The following is a 23,118-nucleotide window of genomic DNA, read 5'->3' as shown; positions in this document are numbered from 1 at the left end:
TTTACCCAGATGGAAGGTATTTTCTGTTTTCTAATGGAGAAGGGAAGCATGAGACACTGTTTGTTTGTTTTTTTCCCTGTCCTTGAGGACAAGATAAAAAGAAGGAACTACACCTATGGGGGTGCATTTTTTTTAATCAAAAATAAAATGAGATGAAAATGAAAACTTACTGAGATCAGTATTCTAGGGGAATGTCAGGGGTGGTTGTAGCGCTTTATAAGCCCTGCCGCTTGCCCTTGGTCACTCGGCACACGCCAAGCACATCGGACGTGGCTGCCTTGAGCTGTCCTTACGCGGCTCTTCTTTGAGTCAGGCTGAGGTCGCTTGGGTAATCACACACTGACCATGCCTTCTCCAGGGCTCCCGCTCTGCTAGGATCTGTTAGCATCTTGGCAGGTGCCTGGTAGCCTCCCGCTTGTATTTCTGCTGCCCCTGGCATCCCTGCCAGGCAGGCTCCTGTCCCTCCTCCGCCCCCAGGTGTCCCTTCCTAGGAAGCCATGCCTCCTGCCCCAGCTTCCACCGGGCTCCTCCCTCTGTGTTCCCACAAGCTCCCTGCCTTCTCATCACTGCACTCTCACTTCATTGTGCGGGGGTTTATTGCCTGCTTGTCTCCCTGTTCACTCTCTGTGAGATCTGTTGAGCATGGAAACCATGACTCCCTGTTCACATGTGTAGGCAGCGCCCAGCTCTGCCCAGCCCTTCCGAGCCGCCGGCTGAGTGTCTGTTGAGAGCGAACAAAGGCTGCTTGGATGGGTGACAGGTGATGGGTGGATGGAAGGAAGGAAAGAAAGGAGGGAGGGAGGGAGACGGGAGGAGGAAAGGAGAAGGGGCTCAGTGAGACAGCTGTCCTCGTGTGGTAAGAATAGGTTCTCTGGGGACTTCCCTGTGGTCCAGTGGTTAAGAGTCCCTACTTCCAATGCAGGGGTTGAGGGTTTGATCCCTGGTCAGTTAACTGGGTTCCTGCATGCCTTGTGGCGAGGCAAAAAAAAAAGAGTAGGTTATTTAAGAAAACATAAGGTGATTCAGTTACAGCACACAAACAGAAGACTTTACACCTTCACAAGTTACCAGTTGGGAGTCTATCCTTAGCAGCTGTTGTCCCCAGAAAAGAACAGTTTGGGAGCAGAGGTGGTAGGCATGTGAGCATGTGGGCGTTCTGTTCTTGGTTCAGCCCGGGTTCCTGTCCTGGGTCCATGGCAGATCAGGGGACGGAATGCTCCTCTCAGGCCCCTGTCCACCCCTTCTTACCTGCCCTTCACCTGCCTGCCTCTGACCCTGGCTGGGACTCCCATGCAGCTGCGTCATCTCCCACCCCGGCTCTCAGCGCTCCTTACATTTCACTTCCATTCGCTCCAGCCTCCTGACGAGTGCTGGGGGCCACTAGAGACATTCTAGGCGGGCTCTTGATGCGCTTATGTTCTGCAAACGGGCTTAATTTCTACACATTTGCATTTGACAGTAGGAACCTTTGAGATAGTCTCTCCTGATCCTGACTTCCATAGCTCACATCAGGAGGAGGGGATGGCAGCCCGCCCCAGTATTCTAACCTGGAGAACCCCATGGACACAGGGGCCTGGTGGGCTACTCCATAAGGTCGAAAAGAGCCGGACACAGATTACCGGCCCTGACTTCTGTAGCTCTCATCGATGTTCAGACCTAAAAAAAAAGAGAGAGAGAGATGTTTAGACTTGATTTTCCTTGTAATATGGGTAGGTAATAGATTTATATCAATGTGTAAGAGTGTTTTACACGGTCATTAGAAATTAACCCCTTTTTGAATTATTTAAGCAACACCTACGTGCAAGTGCTGTATTGAGTTCCCAGTTCATATTTTTGCTTCAGAATCCTCTGTGGATCCAAACCCTGAAACTCTACATTTTTCCTCTCTAAACTCTAAATTTCTAATATTCTCCCAGGTGATATTTTGCCTTAAACACATGCAGTACTGTTCTTGTTGAAACGTTAGATTTAGGAAATGTTGTACCAGAAGCCTCAGGTTGTTAAAAAATATGTTTTCTTAGAGAGCCCACAGTTCTTTTTAGTGTGACAGTTGAAGGTAAAATGCTCTACCTTGTGAAAAGATTTGGAAACTTGTAGCACGTTGTTCTGTATTTACTTTATGTATTTCAACACAGCAAACGTGTGTCACAGAGTCACATAAAATCTAGTAGTAATGCCGTGGTGTTGCAGTCACTTTCTCAGGGTGTCCTCGGAGGGTCAGGCCTGAAAATATTTGTTGACAGTGGACTTTAGGGTGCCAGCATGCACATAATTAGAAGAGCAAGTGCCCTGGGTTCTGAAGGGGAGGCCGGCTCTGGGCTTGGGTCCTGGGAGCTGCCTCACAAGCAGCCCTTCCCTGTTCCCAAGTGTCCCGCCAGCCCACGTGGTCCCTGGGCTTTTGATGTGTCTGCTGGTCCCCGTGGCGGCCCTTTAAGACAGCGCTCGTGGGAGGGACGGCCCAGGCCAGCGCTGGGTCCGGGGGTGCACACAACCCCAGGCCAGGCTTTCCCCGAGCAGCCTTGCATGTCATCTTGCCCGAGCCGCCTGCAGACACCCCCTGGAATCCTGATCTGACCCGTTATCTCCTTACCCCGCAGGAGGACCCCGTCCCCAACGGCCTCCGGGCGCTTCCCGTGTTCTACGCCGCCACCATCGCCATCAACGTCTTCTCCATCATGTACACCGGAGCCCCAGGTAAGAGCCCTCGGCAGGCGGGCGTGTGAGAGTCCAGCCTGGGTGGTGGACTTGGGCCTGGCGCTGTTGCTGGCCGCCAGCCAGAAGCACTACCCGTAGCTATTACGGAGCAGAGCGAAGAGTAGGAGGTGCACTTACTTGTTTTACATATTCAAGAGAGGTGTGAAATAGAAAAGCCAGAGACTTGGGTTAAAAAAAAAAGACAATTCAATTCCCCTTCCTGGTGCTGAGTCAGGACATGATATGCCAGCCCAAACCTCTCTGAGCTAGGGGTCTGGGGGGCGGGGGGAGAGGGGCGCACTTGTAAACAGTAGGTCCTCACCCCCGGACAGGGCTGGGGGGCTGTCAAATACCCACCTCCACCCCCCAGAACTCATCAGACCAGAAGTCCAGTCACTAGAGCTGTGCTTTTCTTCCCCCCACATACTGAAACCAGTGATACTTTTCAGAATTATTCCCTTTTTTCCAGTTCTGATGGCTTCTGTTCTTTTTTTCCCAAGGGCTTGGGGTGGGACCTGGTGAAAAGTCCCTTTCTTTAACATTTTCAGTAGGTGAAACACTTTCACGCAGTATTGGTATTTGCACACATCTGCATGTTGATGAGCTCGTAGGGGCCTCACTGAGCATCTCCGTTCGAGTCTCTGCGGAGAGGATGGTGCAGAGGGGTGCCCGTTTCTCTCTGGGATGGGCCTCCTATGGCCGGATCCTGACACACCCATCATCCTGGGGGCGTCCAGTCAGCAGAGATGCTCGCAGTGGTGTTTTCCTTCTTGCTAACGTCCATCGCTGCTAAGTCACATCAGTCATGTCCAACTCTCTGCGACCCCATAGACGGCAGCCCACCAGGCTCCTGTCCCTGGGATTCTCCAGGCAAGAATACTGGAGTGGGTTGCCATTTCCTTCTCCAGGGGATCTTCCCAATCCAGGGATCAAACCCGGGTCTCTCGAAATGCAGGCAGATTCTTTACCATCTACATTCTGGTTATATGTTTGTGTACTTCACTCTTTCTGAAAGATTCTTTTTAATTTTATTCCTTTTTTTTTTCTTATTTTTGGCTGCGCTGGGTCTTCATTGCCGCACGTTGGCTTTCTCTGGTTGCGGCGAGCCAGGGTTTCCCTCTCCTGGGTTTGTCACTGTGCTGGCCTCTCTTGTTGCGGAGAATGGGCTCTGGGCGCACAGGCTTCAGTCGTTGTGGTGCTTAGCTGCCCCGAGGCAAGTGGGATCTTCCCAGACCAGACCCATCACACCCTGCGTTACGGGCGGATTCTTTACCACAGAGCTACCAGGGACGTGCCCCACCCTGCTGTGATTCATAGCCCTGCATAACCTTCTCCTCTGGCGTGTTCACTGCATTCAGAACATGGCTGTTACAGCTTTGAAGAGTTGAGGTCAGGGCTTTCAGGTTTCAGGGGTGGGGGTGGGGGCAGCGCTGAAGCATCCCAGCTGCTTTAAGTTACATGAAAAGCGCAAGGTAAGCGTCACGGCGAGCTGGAGAGAGGTGAGACCCTCGCCTCAGATAGCAGCAGCCTGTTGCCCCTGCAGGCTTGATCATTCAGAGTATGAAGTATGTTTGTCAAAGGCTGTTTTCATGGTCCATTTTTAAGGCCCAAAAAACAGAAGCAGAGGCAGAGAAAAAGTAGTTCTACAGTGTGAAGGCCATCTCACCCCAAGTCTGTGCTGCTCACGAAGCTTTCGCGTGGTGCCGGGCGGGCCCCGGAGCGTCAGGTGGGAGGTCACCTGGAGCAGAGAGGTGTCCACCCGAGCACTTGTTCTTGGTTTTACTCGGCTCTCAGAGCGCAGGTGAGCCGAGCAGAAAGACGAGCAGCCGTTGACGACCAGACACCTCTGGCCCTAGTGATATAAGAGATTAAACAAATGAAGGTTGGGGGCCTCTATCAGACAGAGTCCTAGAAATGGGAACTGGGGGAAATAAGAGTCATTTCTTTCTAAATTCTGCACTTTTTTTTTTCTAGCCTCTATTTCTCTCGCTCCCTGGCTCTTGATCTGAATGTCAGAAGACCACAAATGTATGATTTTTATTAAAATTTGACTTTTTCTAGACTTAACCTATTTCTTCCATCACTTCTTTTTCTCATCTTTTAAAAAAATATTTTAATTGTTATTTTTTATCTTTTGGCCATTGCTTAGTTCCCTGCCCAGGGATCAAACTTGTGTCCCTTACATTGAACGTGTGTAGTCTTAACTGCTGGACCACCAGGGAAGTCCCTCTTTTTCTCATCTTTTGCTGCAGTTTTATTGCAAATTTTCTAGAAGAATCAGATTACTAAGAGATTAACTTATGCTAGAGAAATGAAACTATAAAATGAAAGAGGCAACCAAGGATAATATAAATACTTCATAGAGAAGTTTTGAAGAATAATAATAAATAAATGGTTTTATTGAGCTGAGTTTTAAATGAATTAACTCTTCTAGGAAATCGGTAAGATTACCAACACCTCCTGACAGGTGGGAAACAGGCACAGTGAAGCTCAGCCTATGGCTGAGTGCCAAAGCCATATAGCTAGTAAGGTGCAGGGCAGACTTGAAAGTGGGCAGCCTGGTTCCAAGCCCCTGTTAGGGTATTCCACTGAAACATGATGGGGCATGGGTCAGACACCCAGCATCTAGTCCCTGGTCCCCGATGTCACTGTAAATGATGATCAGAATACATCAGCCTCATACATCCTTTCCTTTCTCTTCACTCTCTTTAAAGATAGCTTCCAGGGAATTCCCTGGCTGTCCAGTGGTTAGGACTTGGTGCTTTTACTGCCAGGGCCTGGGTTCAATCCCTGGCTGGGGAACTAAGATCCCACGAGCCATGAAGCTCAGCCAAAAAAAATGAAAAGGCTTCTAATATATTTGGAAATGATGTGGTTTTGTATCTATTTAATATCCAGCTAGTGTGAAGAGGGTGGCCGCCCCTTTGTTTGGTAATGTCGGGGAGTCGGTGCGAGAGCCTTGGCGATGGGTACTCGCCTGGGAACACAGATGACGCTCCCCGTGTTGGCGGAGCCTCCTCTCCCCGAGCCCCTGGCCCTCCTAAAGGAGAGATGGGTGGGCAGGGACGGCTGTGAGAGGGAGGCCACGTGACAGGAGGTGGCGAGGGCAGGGCGTTGAGCTCGGGGGCTGCTCACGACAGCGCTTTCTACGCTCGGGGGTCGGGGGGCGGTTTCCTTCACTACCATCGGTCATAAATGCCGCCTCTCTTCAGCCTTATGTCTCCAGCATGTCCTGAGTCAGCGTGTCTCTCTCTCCCCACGCGCGCCGCCGTGGGAGCTTTTCCTTAGTTGAAGTTTGGGGATGAGGAGCTTTGCATAGGGAAGGAAGGAGGTCAGGACTGACGGTCCAGCCAGAGTCAGAAAAGGACTTTGCTGAGGTCTTGGCTCTGGGGAGTGTTTCTAGAATATCCAGTAGGTGAGTCCAAATCCTATTTTTATTTAAACATTGAAGGTTAACTTAGCCCTTGAAACTAAGACGTTAATTCCATCCTGTCTCCCCATGCCGGCTTCTCTGCCGTCCACCTGGGTCGTCTGTGGCCCTGGTGTCCTATCTGGGGACAAGTGAGCCAGGAAGAACCACCTCCACACGACTCAGTCCTCTGACTCTCTCACAACTTGCTGGCCTTTCTGCCGATTTTGAGATTTAATCTCCCTAGTCCTTTTCTTCCTTAAAACATTTCCATTCAATGTAAGGGGCCTTAGAGATAAGAGGAAAGAATGAAATGTTCTAATAAAGAGTGGCGGCATCAACCTAACCCTGTCGCAGCTTTCAGAGACTCATAAGTGGCACTTTTCTGCGTGGAGTTGAATCCGGTGGGTCCCCGTGAGCTGAGTCACGAAGCCCTGGTTTGACTTCCTCCCCTCCTCCTCCCTAAATTATTTTGAAGTTGTTTATATCTCAGGCTTAGTTTGATTTGTTTTACTTTGCGTTTGACGTGACTTTCTCAGAATTCATCCTTATACTTCAGAGACTGAGTTAGCACTCTTCAAAAATTGTCTTTGCCTTTTTGTCCTTAAAAAAATAATTCACAAGAAGCAAAAATAACTTGAGGCAATAAAGTGGGTTGGGTTGGATAAATCACTTGGGTTGGGTTGGATACAAGCCTGAAGTTCATTTTTGATGAAGGGCTTCAGCTGGATGGGACCTGGGTTTTGTTCTGCCTTTCTAGAACGAATGCTGAGTGAGGTTCATGGCACATGACTTTGTGGAGGCAGAGCAGATTAGCTAATGACGCTTCCCAAGTCCAAGTGTGGTCCCTGCACCAGGAGCACTGGCATCACGTGATCACTTGTCAAAAATGCAGATTCTTAGGCTTAGACCCGCTGAACCAGAAACACAGCCCAGCAGTCAGGGTTTACAGGACAGAGCACTCGGGGTGACCTGGTGCTTATGCGTTTGGAGGGTCCCTGCTCTAACCACCTCTTTACCTATTGTTGTTCTTCAGTTGCTAAGTTGTGTCCGACTCCTCAGAACCCCATGGACGGCAGCATGCCAGGCTTCCCTGCCCTCCACTGTCTCCTGGAGTCTGCTCAGACTCATGTCCATTGAGTCGGTGATGCTATCCCACCATCTCATCCTCTTCTGCCCTCTTCTCTTGCCCTCAATCTTTCCCAGCATCAGGGTCTTTCTTAGTGAGTCGGCTCTTTGCATCAGGTGACCAAAGTTGGAGCTTCAGCTTCAGCATCAGTCCTCCCAGTGAATATTCAGGGTTGATCTCCTTTAGGATGGGCTGGTTAGATCTTGCAGTCTAAGGGACTCTCAAGACTCCTCTGCAACACCACAGTTCAAAGGCATCAATTCTTCAGAGGTCAGTCTTCGTTATGGTCCAAGTGTCACATTCATAAAGGACTACTGGAAAAACCATAGCTTTGACTATACAGACCACTTTATCTAATAACCCTAACCCTAATCCAAACCCTAGTAATATGATCCTGTCACCATAAATGCTGCTATCTTATCACAGTCCTTATGTAAAGAGATGCTCTTCAAAAGCCCTAACTCCTCACCAGCAGATGAATTCTCAGACTCCACCAGGCCTGGTGTCTGGTTTCCCCAGAGTGGTCTCTGCCTGAGATGGGGCTGCTTCCTCTTCCTCTTCCTCCTCCTCCCCTCCTCCCCCTTCTCCATCTTCTCTTCCTTTCCCCGTCCTCCCTCTCTCCCTCGATCTCCTCCTCCTCTTCCTCCCCCAGGGGTAGCCCTTCTGGTCCAGCCCCAGGGAACCCAGAGCATCAGGCACTCCTTGAGTCCCCGCTGACTCAGGAGAAGGAGCTTGCTTCCCAGAGATCCTCTGTATTCTGTGTTCGGTTTTTACATTCCAAGCTGTAGGGGCTCGGCCCTTGGAGCTGGGGTGGTTCCCAGCCCTGGGTGGGGAAGGCCTGGGCTGAGAAGAGTCTCCAGTTCACTCAGAGCAGGACTCAGAACAGAGTGATTTGAACTCACTTTCTTCTCAGAAATGTTATAAGTAAACCCTGGTTTGAGAAAGCTAGTGCCATATGCAGAGGGAAGAAAATCCCAGTTATAGGACAGATTAGGAAATAGTGTTTCTTAGTTTCAAAACGGTGCTTCATCTTCTTAAAGTTGCCCCAGGATTCCTCTTATGTAGGGAGCTCCTCCAATGCTTTGAACATGTTGATCTAAAACAGAACAAAAACTAGTTGGCTCCATTTATCAGGGAAGGGAGGACTAGCAAAAAGTGATTCTTCAAATGAGGTTGACGTGTGTGTGTGTGTGTGTGTGTGTGTGTGTGTGTGTGTGTGTGTGTGTGACTGTGGGAAAATGTCCACAGTATACTGTTATGTGAGAAGTGCAGGCCCAGAGCAATATATACAGTATAGTTTACATCTATTAAATTTAAGGCAAAGTAAAAGAAATCCACACAAACACGCTGCACTAGATGTTTGTTTATCTCTTGAAAATGCCTGGGAAGATACATACCAAATATTTGTCACTGTTTCTCTGGGAAGTGAGTTCAAGAGGGTAGGACAGGAGACATTTTCATATTTGTACACCCTATAATCTGGTGTATGGCTGATTTTTTCTAAATTTTTATATTATATTGGAGTATAGTTGATTTACTGTACTGTATTAGTTTTAGGTGAACAGCAAAGTGATTCAGTTACACATGAATCTGTTTTTCTTCAGATTCTTTTCCCGTATTGGTTATTACAGAATATTGAGCAGAGCTCCCTGTGCTATACAGTAGGTAGGGCCTTGTTGATTATCTGTGACTGATCATTTTATAATCTTGTATTATTTATAAAATTAAACCAGAGAAAGCAAGAAGGGAGGGTGCAGGAGAGGTGGTAACAGGTGTGAGGGAACTAATATGGGCTAGAGCCTTATGGGTTTTATAGAAGCTTCCCTTTCCTGCAGTAACTCACACACACACACGCACATGGACCTCATTTGTAGAATCATTTTTTCTAGTGCTCTCTCCGCTAATAAATGGAGTCACTAGTTTTGGTTCTGTTGTAGACCAACACGTTCAAAGCGTTAGATTGTAACACTGATTGTTGCATGTGAAAAACAAGGGCTGCGCAGTCAGGACTCCGGAAGACCGTTGAGTGTGTCTAACAGTTCTCTTTGCTTCCACCCCAAGTCCGTTGGACATCCTGATCTTCAGGGGGTTGGAGAGAGAATTGCAAGGATGCCTGAGGTTTGAGCTGAATCACTATTCATCATATCTTTGCTGTTCAGAAAATGAAAGAGCCGGACATGAAAGGCCATTGAGGGCTGGAGCCAGGCCCGGGCTTCCGAGCGCCCAGTGTGGGCTCCTGGCAGCCGCTCTTGGCCGAGGGATGGAGCAGTTCAGGCCCAAGCCGTGTCCTACTTTGCCTTCCCCCGGGCGTGGGCCGAGCCTCAGCGCCCTCTTGAGCATCTTCTCCGGGGATAATTTGAGCTCCTAGCAGGAAGGCCATTCAGTACCAAGTATTTTTGTCAAAAATTTTGTTGTAAAAAAGTCTACCTTGAATTTTCAGAAGGAAAGAAGTTTTCCCCTGAAGGTGCATTGAGTCAAGAGCTTTTCTTTGCTGGATTTTTGCATTTCATTGATTTTTTTATCCATGAAACTTGATTCTATGTATTTAGTACAATTTAGAGCTGGGTCCCATAACTGTTAGTCAGCATCTCTTACATGAGGCTATAAAAGTAAGTCCTGCTGCTCTTTTTTTTTTAGATTGTGGAGTATAGTTGATTTACAGTGTTATGTTTGTTTCAGGTCTACAGCAAAGTTAATCAGTATTATATACATATACTTAACACATATAATACATAATATGTGAAATATATAAATACATAACTATATAAGTACATAAGTTATAATGTACAAATCATATATAATATAAATTATGATTTATATAAAATGTATAATTATATAATTACAAGTAAGCATATAATATTATATATTTTTAATGTATAATATCATGTATTATATATCATATGTATTCTTTTTCAGGTTCTTTTCCCTTTAAGATTTAACCTTATAGGTTATTACATAATGTTGGGTATAATTTCCTGTGCTGTATAATAGGTCCTTGTTGTTTATCTATTTTATATACAGTGATGTGTATCTGTTGCGTTTCCTAGGTGGCTCTAGTGGTAAAGAATCGCCTGCCAATGCAAAAGACATAAGAGATGCAGGTTTGATCCCTGGATCAGGATGATCCCCTGGAGAAGGGAATGGCAACCCATTCCAGTATTCTCACCTGGGGAATCCCAGGGACAGAGGAGCCTGGTGGGCTACAGTCCCTGGGGTCGCAAAGAGCTGAGATCCAGTGAAGCGACTGAGTATGCACAATGTGTATGTTACTCCCAACCTCCTAGTTTATCCCTCCCTCCTCTTCCCTTTATAAGCAGAAGTTTATTTTCTGTATCTGTGGGTCTGTTTCTGTTTTGTATATAAGTTCATGCTGGCGTGCCCTTGATGCTCTGTTAATTTACTGAATTGCTGGAATAGTTCGATAAGATCCAATTTCCATTCTGTTCCTCTCTCTCTTACTCACCATCGACCGCTCACCCATCTTGCTGGTTCTTTTGCTCTTCCACCATCTTCCCCCACCCCTGGCTTTTTCCCCCATGTCTCCCGCCCTTTTCACCCTCTGATCTTCCATCCAGTCCTGTGACTCAGAGGGTGGCTCTGGAGCTTCCTGGCCACTTTCCAGGCCAAACCGATGGTGAAGGCGGTCATGCTGGTAAAGGTTCAGGAGCACATGACCTTGGGGCTCACCGTCCCCACGAAGCATCGTGAGCCTTGGGTGTAGCCGGCCTCAGCCTGTCCCTTTCGGGTGTGGGTCCTGATGCCCTCTGGAGCCCGTGACCTCAGCACAGAGATGGGCCTGGGAGGAGCACGTTGGGCGGCCCGGCTCTGCCCTGCTGTGGGCTCTGCTCAGAGGGGATGGAGGAGAAGGGGGCCTGGGAGCAACGGTGTCCACTCTTTCAGACACTCACCTCTCCAGCTCCCCCGGTACCCAGAGCTCGCCTGTCTTAGCTCAGGTTAAGGCAGTGAGGCCAAAGTAGCCCAAGTGTCAACTTTATCATCAGCTCAACCAGAAGCTGCAAAGCAGACGGTAAGAACTCTTCAAAAGCCAGGTAGTTTTAAGCCATAGTTGGTTTGATGTTGGTAATTAACAGTTACCATTCAGTTTCGCAAGAAACCAGATCCGAGCGGTCCTTCCCCACGTGTCCAGACACTGACATGCAGACACAAGAGAAGCGGGGAGCCCCGGCCGCAGGCTCGGCCGGGTGAGGTCAGCCTGAGTGGTTTTATAAGCAGCTCCGAGCCAGGGCTGGGGCGGGGCTGCCGGCCGCCTGGGCGCAGCCCCTTGTGGGGCCTCGCTGGCTGGTGTGACCAGGCGCTGGAGGGTGGAGCCGCCTGGCTGCTGAGCATCCGCTCCCACCAGTGACCCCTCCACGGTGCCAAGGCTGAGTGATTCTGGTTTCTTGCTTTTCATACTTGTCTGTGCTAACTTAGAGTATTAACTACCCATTCTCCCTCTTACCATTACCAAAATGTCTAATAATACCTTACCTGAGTAATTTTGAATTGGTTTATATATAGAGAATGGTTTGTGTCCAACTCTTTGCGACCCCATGGACTGTAACCCACCAGGCTCCTCTGTCCATGGGATTCTCCAGGCAAGAATCCTGGAGTGGGTTGCCATTCCTTTCTCCAGGGGATCTTCCTGACCCAGGGATCAAACTCAGGTCTCCTGCACTGCAGGTGGATTCTTTACTGTCTGAGCCACCCTTACCTTTTATAGAATGGTTAACAGTCAGCAGTTATACACCAATGAAAAAAAATAATGGAAAAAAAAGTCAGTTATGTATTAAGAAAAGAACAGTTAATAATAACAAAGCCTGCAGCATTAAAGATTTAAAGAGCAGAGTTTTAAATAGTTCACTACTTGTTTCAAACTTTTAAAAAAAGTTTAACAATTTACAAAAGTGTGTGCTTATAAATTTTCAAAGTTAGCAGTATGAAAGCACAAAGTAAATGCTATAGGAGCCTTTAGCAAACAAGCAAGCAGATAAATAAATAGATCTGATTTTGCTTCCCAAATGACTGTGAGTTTCTGCTTTTCAAGTTATTGAGGTTTTTTTTTAGTTTTTTTTTTTCTTTGCCTTCTCTGTTTTTGTCACTATCCATGGGCTTGTGACTAAGAGCCCTTCTCTCCTTCTATTTAGAAAGAATGTGGTATAATGTTGAGGGCCTTGGGCGTGGGAGCGAGATGCCGGGGTGGCTGGCCTTGTGCTTAAGATGGACAGTGTGTAGCACAGGGAGAGACCCCTCCTGTTTCCCATCCCTCCACAGGAGTGACCACTGGTTCTTCCCAAAACTTCTCCGATCTGTTCAGGAGTGTACGCTTGGCGGGGGGGGGAAACAGTGGTGTTTCTCTTCTAAACATAAGTTGGATGGTGCTGCACACACCGTGATCTCACTGGCCTTTCTCACGTAACTAGACAAGAGCATCTCTTCTCTTTCTCACAAGAGCATCTCTTCTTATCAATACTTTTATCTTGACCTTATTTCATGCCATGCACCACGCTGACTTCACATGTCCGTGATGATGCGTGTATCAATTTTCTTGCAAACTCTTTGTTGCAGGTAATGCTCTAGTGAGTACTCTGGTGCCTGCCTCCTTGTCCCTGTGCAAGGGTGCACCTGTGAGTGTCTGAATCACACCTGTGCCACCAGGGGAGCTGGGCCTGGAGCCCTGCAGGGCAGGGAAGCTGGATGCCTCTCCACCTTCCACCTTTTTATTGACTGAGGGCATGGCAACTTTGTGTGCTGGACCGGATAGCAATGAAAAGCTTTTCTGTGTTGTAATTCCATGAGTTGGCCCTTGAAAGAAGAATTGAGCTTGAAAGTCAGTGTCCTTTGAAAACACTTTTCTATCTAAGCGGACTTTATTTTTTTTTAAATATTAAAAGGGTTTATTTATGCATATGGAAACCTTCACAGAAAAGAAATGAGTACTCAGAAGAGAAGCAGTTAGACTTCGGGACTTATGTACCATTTTGACAAAGGGTGATAAATTATGGAAAGAGACTAGGAAACACATGGAGGAAACTAACAGGATAGAAGAGTTAGTGTAGCAAGGTCTGTTTGTGCAGACCCATCTTGGTGGTGGTGCCTGGTCTCCAGTGATGGGGGTCACTCTCCTCTTTCTAGAACAAGGAAGGCACGTTTCTCCTGAGAAATTTATGCCCTGCTGTCCGACAGTTACAAAGTGGGGCAGCAGACTCTTCCTGCATCTGCTGTTTCTCAATTTAAGCTGACTTTAAAAAAGGCTTGTGTGTGTGGTCCAAGCGTCATGTCCATTTAAAGCCAGGCTGCTGACCATTGAGAAACCAGAGAGGCGGCCGTCAGCCTTGCTGTGGCCACTGCAGCCCTGGGCTTCGGGCTGCCCCGGGGGAGGCGGGGGCGGGCATCAGGAGGGAAGGCAGACCCCTTCCTACCCGTTTGTCCACTCAGGAATTTAGGTATTGAGATAATACTGTAAATGGGTTTATTACCAACTTAATATGTCATTTGTGCCAAGCTGGTCACTTTTTAATGATGAGCTTACAACCTGAGTTAACAACATAGTCACAAGGTAAATGGTGTATCTCGATTATTTTTTTACAATTTTATAATTTATTTATTTGGCTGCATTGGGTCTTCGTTGCGGGCTTTCTCTGGTTGTGGAGAGGGGGACTACCCGTTGTCGTGGTCCGTGGGCTTCTCACTGCAGCGGCTTCTCTTGCTATGGAGCTCTGGCACCCTAGAGCAACAGGGCCGTAGGGTGCATGGGCTCAGTTGCTGTGGAGCCCGGGCTTAGCTGCTCCGAGGCATGTGGAGCCTTCCTGGACCAGGGATCGATCCCGTGTGCCCTATACTGAGAGGTGGATTCTTATCCACCATACCACCCAGGAAGTCCCGGTTGTGTGTCTTAAACACAAGACTTTGTTCCCCAGAAAAAGTCTAGCACGGTGTTGTGGCTGAGAGTTTTATTAAGCACAGAATCCAGATGATGCCCTTCAGGACCGGGGAATGGCAGGAGTGGGGATGTCACACCTGACCTTGGAGACGTGTCCAGTGACAGCCGCGTCCCCTCTGTCCGCAGTGATGGGCCTGGTCCTCCCCATGTGGGCGATCGCCCTCATCTCCTTCGGGGTCGCGCTGCTGTTCGCCCTCTTCGTGTGGCTCTTCGTGTGTCCGTGGATGCGGAGGAAGATAACAGGTACGTGCTTTTCTGTTCTTCGATTTGCACAAAGGCTCCGACTCCTGAGCCTGCAGGCATCACTCACCGTGATCCTGAGTAACAGAGGGAACACAACCACTGTCAGGCCAGTCCTTGTCTCAGGGCTCCTGCCTGCTTTCTGGCGCAGATTTTTCCTGGATCACTTGGGATCCTGGTGAGAATGAGGTCCTAGTCGCCGTGGGTAATGGCGGGTAGCAAATCAGCAGCGTAGCACTGCCCTCCCTCGAGAATGGCGAAAGGTAAAATGACGAGATTCCGAGTGTGATAACTGGAATTCCCATGCATCTCTGGGGAAATAAAAACTGGTACAAACGATGGGAAAAGTGAGTTTAGCAGTTTCCTATAAAGTTAAGCAAACATTTCCCATATGACTTAAGTAATTCCACCCCTAGGTGTTTATCCAAGAGAAGTAAAACTCGTACAGAAATTAAGTCATACTAGCCAAGAGGTGGAAACAACCCACAGGCTCATTAACAAGTGAGTGGATAACCAAATTATTCATACAGTCGAGGACGAATTGGCAGTGAAGAGGGTGAACTACAGGAGGAGCCACACACAGACGCGCTCATCCTGTAGGATTCCAGAGGACAGCCACCCACAGCCACAAAAACCACCGGCTGCTGGAGACCACTGCAGACGGGGCCGTGAGGGGACTTTGCTGGGACAGAAGGGAGCTTTAGGGACAGGACAGAGCTTTGCAGGACTCTGTCTTAACTGGGGGGTAGTCTGTCACTACTCATTTGTCACAGGTCATCTACCTGCACATTTTAAAAGGTACACGTTTCATTGTACAGAAATTATACCTCCGTGAAAGCAGTTTTTTGAAAAAGAAGACTCTGGCTTAGAAAATTGCAGGAGCTATTGTCCTGTCACTGGCAACATGATTAAATTCCAAGCCTTATGGCCACACGCTTTTACAGGGCTCTCAAAAGAAAAGAAGTATCTACTTTTGGCCTTAGAGTGTACCTTACAGTCATGGTTTGATACGGACATATCTGAATTTTAAACCCACATTTCAAACAAAAACTGAACAACTGAGGAGACATTACCATGCTTATGAATGGGAAGGCTCAATACGGGAGAGATGTCAGTTCTTAAGTCGATCTGTACATTTAATGCACTTTAAATAAAAATCCCAGCAGGATATTTTGTAGATTTAGACAAGTCACTTTAAAAATGTATATGGAGGACTTCCCTCATCGTCCGCCTGCCATTGCAGGCGACAGGACCCCAGGAGGATCCCTCATGCCGAGAGCAGCTGAGCCTGTGAGCCACAGTGAAGGGACGCCCCTCACTCAGCAACGAAGACCCAGCACAGCCAAAAAGAAACATTTCATTAATTAAAAAAAATTTATAGGGAAAGGGACTGGAATGGCCAAAACAAATTTGGAAAAGAGTAAAGTTGAAGGACCATGCCACAAAAAGCTACAGGAGAGTGTGGAACTGGCGAAGAGATAAACACCTAGATGAACAGAACAGGATAAAGTCTGGAAACAGACCTGCAAATAATGGCCAATTGATTCTCAACAAAGTCAGATGTTGAAAATCACTGATACAATCAATGATACTGGAATAACTGGGCATCGAATGCCAAAAAGAGAACCTTGACCTAAAGCCTTATACCTTGCAAAAAAAAAAAAAAAATGAACTCAAGATGCATCATAAGTATAAATGTAAAATAGAAAGCTATGAAACTTTGGGAGCAAAAAAAGGAAAACTTTTGGGACCTTGGGTAGAGCAAAGAGTGTTTAGGTTTGATACCAAAAACACAGTTCATAAAAGAAGTTGGTAAATTGCACTTCATCAAAATTATAAACTGTTGCCCTGTAAGAAACACTATTAAGAGAAAAGACAAGCTTCCAACTGGGAGAAAGATTTGCAAATCCTCTACGTTTCTTCAGAACGTATGAAGAAACCTCAGAAAACAACCCAATTTAAAACAAAAAATTTAAATAGCTGTTTCACCAAAAAAAGATACATAATGGCAGATGAGTCCATGAAAAGCTGCTCGACATCAGAAATACAGATTAAAATCACAACGAGATATCCCCACACATCTATTTTAATGGCTTTAAAAAAAAAAAAAAAAGGATAGTGCTAAATGCTGACAAGGATGAGGCACGGCTGGAATGTTCATTCATGCACTCCTAGTGGGAACGCAAAATGGTATAGCCGCTCAGAAAAGGAGTTTGATGCTTTCTTATAAGGTTAATCACTTACCACTCCTAGGTGTTTACCCTAGAGAAATGCACATTTAAATTCACACAGAAGCCTGGAGATGATTATTTATAGCAGCTGTATTTGCTATTACCAAAAACTAAAAGCCTGGATTATCCACAGAACAAACACACACGTATTTATGGAAATACATTCACGTATTAGACCGCTACTCGGCAGCGAAGATGGTGGGCTGCTGAGCCTGCACCAGCATGGATGAACCTCGGGTGCATTGATCGGGCCACGTTGGAGGAGCCAGCCTCAGAAGCACATGTCTTATGAATCCATTTACATGACATCTGGAAGAGACAAAACTGTAGGGACGGAGACCACACAGGTGGTTGTCAAGGGCTAGGGCAGAGGGGCTGACTATAGGGGAGCTTTGGGGCAGATGAAATCCATCTCTAGCCTGATTATGGTGGGTGCTATAGGAATCTGGACTTTTAAGATTTTGTTTTTAATGTGGATTATTTTTAAAGTCTGTGGAGTTTGTCACAATACTGCTTCTGTTTTATATTTTGGTTTTTTGGCCACGAGGCACGTGGGATCTTGAGGGATCTGGGCTCCCTGACCAAGGGTCGAACCTGTACACCCTGCATTGGAAGGTGAAGTCCCCAACCACTGCAACACCAGCGAGACCCCTGGACATTTTTTAGAATCAGAATTCTACACACACACGGCCAGTTTACCACGTACCAGTTTTAAAAACTAGTAATTAAAACACGACGTCAGTACATACAACTTCAGACTAAGTAGTGATTTCACACTATGATGGGTTCATATCCAGCTGCTGCTTCCTCTGCTGTGTAGCTTGCTCCCTGCTCTTGGCTGAGAAGAACACCCCCCTCAAACGTCCTGCTTGTCTGGTTTAACCCCAGTGGGAGTGATAAACTAAACCTGAATGCTCTGACGTTTAAAGCTTTTTCTGAGTGTTGTAGTTGTTCAGTTGCTAAGTCGTGTCTGACTCTGTGACCCCGTGAACTGCAGCATGCCAAGGCTTCCCTGTCCTTCACTAATTCCCTGAGTTATGGACCATAAAATCTTTGGTCCCACCTTTAGGCTGTAATGTTACAGTAGGAAACTGACATTACTACCCATTCTGGTTTGCCAAGAGATTTTTTTTGGCCAATGACATGTATTTTGACATTTCAGTATATAGGTACCTTGTTCTATTCATTTAAGTGCAGACGACAGCTAAGGGCATGGACGGAGAGTAAACTGACTGTATTTTGGGTGACCTTCAGCAAGTGACTTAATCTCTCTGGGCCTCAATTTGCTCATTTATAAAGTATAGAAAATAGTAATAACCTGTTTCATACGTTAACACGTTTTCAGGGGACTTCCTGATGGTTCAGTGGTTAAGACTCCATGCTTCCACTGCAGACGCCCAGGTTTGATCCTTGGTTGGGGAGCTGAGATCCTACAAACTGTACAGTGTGGCTAAAAACAGAACAAAAAACCAACAAGAAAAACACAGTTTAAAAAATTTGTTATTATAATCTTTACAGATATTAACTTTTCTCATCTACATTGTAAGCAGCTTGAGGTCAGAAATCTGTGTGTACCTTTGTTTGTTCCTTCTGGTAAACAAACAGTCTTTTAAAAAAAAATCTGTCTTTTAGATTTAGATAAATATAGAGATAGAGGTAGAAAGATTGAGGGCAGGAAGAGAAGGGGACGACAGAGGATGAGATGGTTGGATGGCATCATCAACTCAACGGACATGAGTTTCAACAAGCTCTGGGAGATGGTGAAAGACAGGGAAGCCTGGCATGCTGTAGTCCATGGGGTCGCAAAGAGTCAGACATGACTAAGCAACTGAACAACAGAGATAGAGGTGATCCATCTAGGTAAATATAGAAATGGGGGTGATGCAGGAGTGTATCCAGCAGAGGAACTGAGAAGACTGTTGTCAGTTGGGTAGGTTAGAGCTTAGACGTTTGCTCAGGGAAGTGTGAGGCAGCAAGACCATGAATCCACATACCAGATCTGATTACCAAGAATGTGCTCCAGCTTCAAAACCACTTTTTCAAAATCCCTGGTTTCTTTTGAGAGTAGAGGATTTTTTAAAGTAAGCAGAATCTCTCTGTTCCTTTTGAGGAAAATGATTTACTTGTTTCCTAAGACTTGGTGACCTGAGGAAATCTGAGCATAGTCTCTTATTGAACAGAAGAAAAGCAAACAGACCCTAACAGTATCTATGAAGACAAAAAGGATAAACATTTCAGTGATTCTGAGGTCAGTTTAAGAAAACAGAAGGCTGGTCTAGATGGTTGTAGAATTTACAGAATGTTTACCTTGGGAATCAGATCTAATCCTGTCTTTTTTGTTGCTTTTGGATGAGATCATTCAGGGCTAAGTCTCCATCTTTCCCTCCGTAGCCAAATTTTCTAGCCTGTTTCCCAGAGCAAATTGTCCACTTTATTTTCCCTTTTTTTTGTTGTTGTTCTCAAAGTATGAAAGTATCATGATAAATATTTGTTTTTTATATTAATTTGTCAATAACAAGAATTCTCTTCCAGAATTTTCAGTTATGACTCTTACTTTCTTCAGGCAAATTACAAAAAGAAGGTGCTTTATCGAGAGTCTCTGATGAAAGTCTCAATAAAATTCAGCAAGTGGAGTCCCCAGTATTTAAAGAGCTGCCGGGTGCCAAGACTCACGACGACAGCACCGTCCCCCTCACGGGCTCAGCTGCGGAGCCCTCGGGCACCTCAGAAAGCATGTCGGGGGGTCACCACCCCCGGGCCCCATATGGTAAGTCCCTGGGGGCCGGGGTGGCACGGGGCAGAGGGCAGTTTTGGGGGAGCCAGTTGGCCTGCATGTGGCAATGAGGCTCCAGTGCACTCAAGTGTCCCCAGAGAAAACTCGGGGGCTGCAGGGCCCAGGGTTTGGTCAGTCCCAGAGCGGGCTTGTTCCTGCCCCGTGACTTTCTTCCAGGAGCCATGTACCTGCAGTCTCCCAGCAGCACTTCTGGGCCCCTCACCCATGTCTTTCACGTGCAGTCAGCTAACTGCTGGAGATCTGACTATCACTTTATCCAGCTTTTTATACAAACACCTTCCTCCTGGGAGATGCGGAGAGAAGCGGACGTTGGAACCGGAGGGGTGGTCCCACTGGAGGATCGCAGAAACCATCAGGGCCATCGCGGGGGTCCTCTGTCCCACAGTGTTTGTGGACAGTGACGGGCCAGCTCCTGCCTCTGCCACGCCCGCCTCTCTGCAGGGGCGCTGGCACCGCGGTCCAGGCTGGATCTGCAACTTGGCCAAGAAAAGAATGAGCTCTGCCCACTGATCTGACAGATCGCCTTTGGCTGTGTCCACCAGCCTTTTTTTAAAATTGAAGTATATAGTTGATTAAACAGCATGTTAATTTCCTCTGTACAGCAAAGTGATTCATATATGTGTGTGTACATGCATATATGTACATCCTTTTTTAAAATATTCTTTTCCATTATGGTTTATTACAGGATATTGAATATGGTTCCCTGTGCTGTGCCATAGGACCTTGTTTATCCCTCCTGTGTATAAAAGCTTACATCTGCTAACCCCAGCCTCCCACTCCATTCCCCTGCCCCCAAGCACCCTTCTGTTCTCTATGTCTGTAACTGTTTCTCTTTCATAGGTGGGTTCATTTGTGTCATATTTTTAAGGAGCACCTGGAGTGTGTATCTCACAGGGAAATGGGTTGAGTCCCTCTTGTATCAAGTTTTCTGTAAAATAAGGTCCTGATAGCATCCTCCTTCTACCCGGTCCTGGAAAAGGAAAGAGTGCTTCCGCGATTTGTGGCAGACACATTTTAGGAGAATGCAGCATCATTTTTTAACTGCCGTAATGTTAGTTTTACCGTTTGCTGTATGTTTCCAAGGTTCCCTTTTTATTTTTACCATACTTCATGGCCTGTATAGTCAAGTTAGAAAATAAAGAGTAGGGTGGGAAAATGCAAAACCCCTCACTGTCCAGCCTTCCTGAGCTGATGTGGTGGCCCCACAGCATCCCAGGCCTGGACTCGGGCTGTCCCTTGTCCCCGCAGGCCGGGCTCAGTCTGTCCTTTGTCCCCACAGGCCGGGCGCTGTCCATGACGCACGGCACCACCAAGTCGCCCGTGTCCAACGGGACCTTCGGCTTCGACGGCACGGCGCGGACCGACGGTCACGTGTACCACACGGTGCACAAGGACTCCGGGCTCTACAAAGACCTGCTGCACCGCATCCGTGACGAGCGGCCGGCCGACGGGGCCCCGCGGCAGCTGCGGCGCAATAACAGCTACACGTGCTACACGGCGGCCATCTGCGGGCTGCCCGGCCTGGCCACGCGCCGCGGTGACACGCCCGCGCCCGAGGACAGTGAGAAGCTGGTGGCCGATGCCGTGGCCTACTCGCGCCGCCGGCTGCGCTACGACAGCTACTCCAGCTACTGCAACGCCGTGGCTGAGGCGGAGATCGAGGCCGAGGAGGGCGGCGTGGAGGTCCGGCTGGCGCCCCAGCTGGCCGAGCCCGAGCCGCCGCGCGACGACCCGGTGGACGAGGAAAAGGAGGAGAAGGACTCGGCCGAGGTGCACCTGCTCTTCCACTTCCTGCAGGTCCTCACCGCCTGCTTCGGCTCCTTTGCGCACGGAGGAAATGACGTGAGGTCAGGACCAGGGCGGGGCCAGGCTGGGGGCGGGGCCTGGAGAGGGACGGGTCGGGACGGCGGGCGTGGTCTGGTGAGGGGGCGGGGTGAGGGGCGGGGCCTGTGATGGGGGCAGGTTGGGTGAGGGTGGGGCCTGGGGTGGGGAGATGGGCGGGGGGCCAGGGTGGGAAGGGCAAGGAGGGGCTGGGGCATGGCAGACACCTGACCCACCCTGGAACCACATAGGTTGCAACCGCCCTTGGTCTGCCAACACCAGGTTTTGTCCACAAGTGCAGCACATGCATCTTCATGGCACAGATCTTTGAGTGAACCAGATACAGGGAGAGTTGGCCTGGGGTCAGAAATCACAACAGGCGGAATCAGTAGAACTGGGCTTGGAACCCTGATTTCTGCCCAAGCTGTCCTGGCTTCCTACCCTGGCCTGAATTCAGTGCCATTTGACATCATTGCCTTTTGGTTTCGAGGCAGAGAGGGAAGTACCCAGGTTTCCCCCAAGTTGTACAAGGGTCATGTGTGAGCAAGTAGCTCCTGTAGTGTACCAGACCGCGTCACACGTCAGAAAAGTGAGGTGGGAGCCCCCCCGGGGCTGCCGTGTTGGATGTCCACTCCAGTCAGGAGGGTCCCCGAGGGACACCTGCAGGGACTGAGGGCACAGCTGTGACGGCATCTATAGGAGAACCTTCCGGAAGAGGAAAAAGCACTGCTTTATGGGGTTTTCCAGAAAGAACCACTAGCAAGAGCATGGCGAGCTCAGGTCAGCTGGGCACAGAGGCCAGAATGTGTAGGAGTGTGTAGAGTCTCTCCCCTCCTCATACTGGCCCGACATCTGGATCAGTCACTGAATTTTCTGAAGCCTCAGTGTCCCAATCTGTGAAATGGGGGTAAAACTAGTACAAAGGCAGCAGATTTCTATGAGGGTTATGGTGAGGCGCTTATGTGTCCAGACACTTTCACTATTTTCATAGTTATTATGCAGCCTAGTGTTTCTGTCCAAACGAGAGAAATGTGCCATCATTGTATTTTTTTGGCCCAGTTATATGACTCCATCTTACACCATCTACACATGTGCAGCTGCATTTCTGTTCTTTTTAAAAGATGTCTTCCAACCAGACAAAGAGGCCTGGACAGCTTATGTTCCGCTCAGTGTCACCTAGGCATTGCTGTCTTATTTTATTGGGGGCACCATGTTCTGTCCTTTCTTAATAATTTTTTACTCTCCTCCCCCACCAGCCCACTTCCTCCTCCTCATCACAAATTCTTTCTGAAAAGCCTGGTACCAGCAACATGTTATGAATTGGGTCCCTTTCCTTTAGAACTAAGTTCCAGTTAAGGAGACAAGAAAGGCATACTCCGGGGAAAGTAACAGAACACCCCAAAACAGCATTTCAAGCAGAGAAAGAGCCTAGGCGGTAGCTGCTGCAGGTGACCAGAGTGCAGAGCAGCTGTTTGCGGTTTGGAGGCTGATTTTCAGGCTTTTGAGCAGGGATGTAGTCTGATGAAAGCAAGGCTTTAGAAATAACAGTGCAGCAGTGAAGAGGGGGCTTCTGTTTATTCAACAAGTTATTCTGTTTATTCTGCTACTAAGCTTGTACCAGGCTTCAGACCTGAGCCACTTGTAACTTACTCCAGCCCTCCCTCCTCAGAACAGTCCTTTGTAGTCCTAAGTGAAAGAAAGTGAAAGTGTTAGCCACTCAGTCATGTCTGAAGCTTTGTGACCCCATGGACTGGAGCCCACCAGGCTCCTCTGTCCAGAGAATTCTCCAGGCCAGAACACTGGAATGGGTAGCCATTTTCTTTTTCCTAGGAATCTTCCTAACCCAGGGATCGAACCTGG

General features: G+C 47.9%; 1 protein-coding gene across 5 annotated transcripts in view; it reads left to right on the top strand.

Moving 5' to 3' along the window:
• The window catches only part of SLC20A2 (solute carrier family 20 member 2), a 109,193-nt gene that overhangs the window by 67,257 nt on the left and 18,818 nt on the right, over nt 1–23,118 (top strand). For all 5 annotated transcript variants that reach the window (XM_070459755.1, XM_070459754.1, XM_020888331.2 and 2 more), the window contains 4 exons: nt 2,598–2,694; nt 14,299–14,415; nt 19,207–19,410; nt 20,717–21,284. In XM_070459755.1, coding sequence (XP_070315856.1) covers nt 2,598–2,694; nt 14,299–14,415; nt 19,207–19,410; nt 20,717–21,284 — 986 coding nt within the window. The remainder of the gene's footprint in view (nt 1–2,597; nt 2,695–14,298; nt 14,416–19,206; nt 19,411–20,716; nt 21,285–23,118) is intronic.

Source organism: Odocoileus virginianus, chromosome 32 (genome assembly GCF_023699985.2).
Source record: "Odocoileus virginianus isolate 20LAN1187 ecotype Illinois chromosome 32, Ovbor_1.2, whole genome shotgun sequence".
Taxonomy (NCBI): domain Eukaryota; kingdom Metazoa; phylum Chordata; class Mammalia; order Artiodactyla; family Cervidae; genus Odocoileus; species Odocoileus virginianus.
This window is presented reverse-complemented; position numbering and strand designations above follow the sequence as displayed.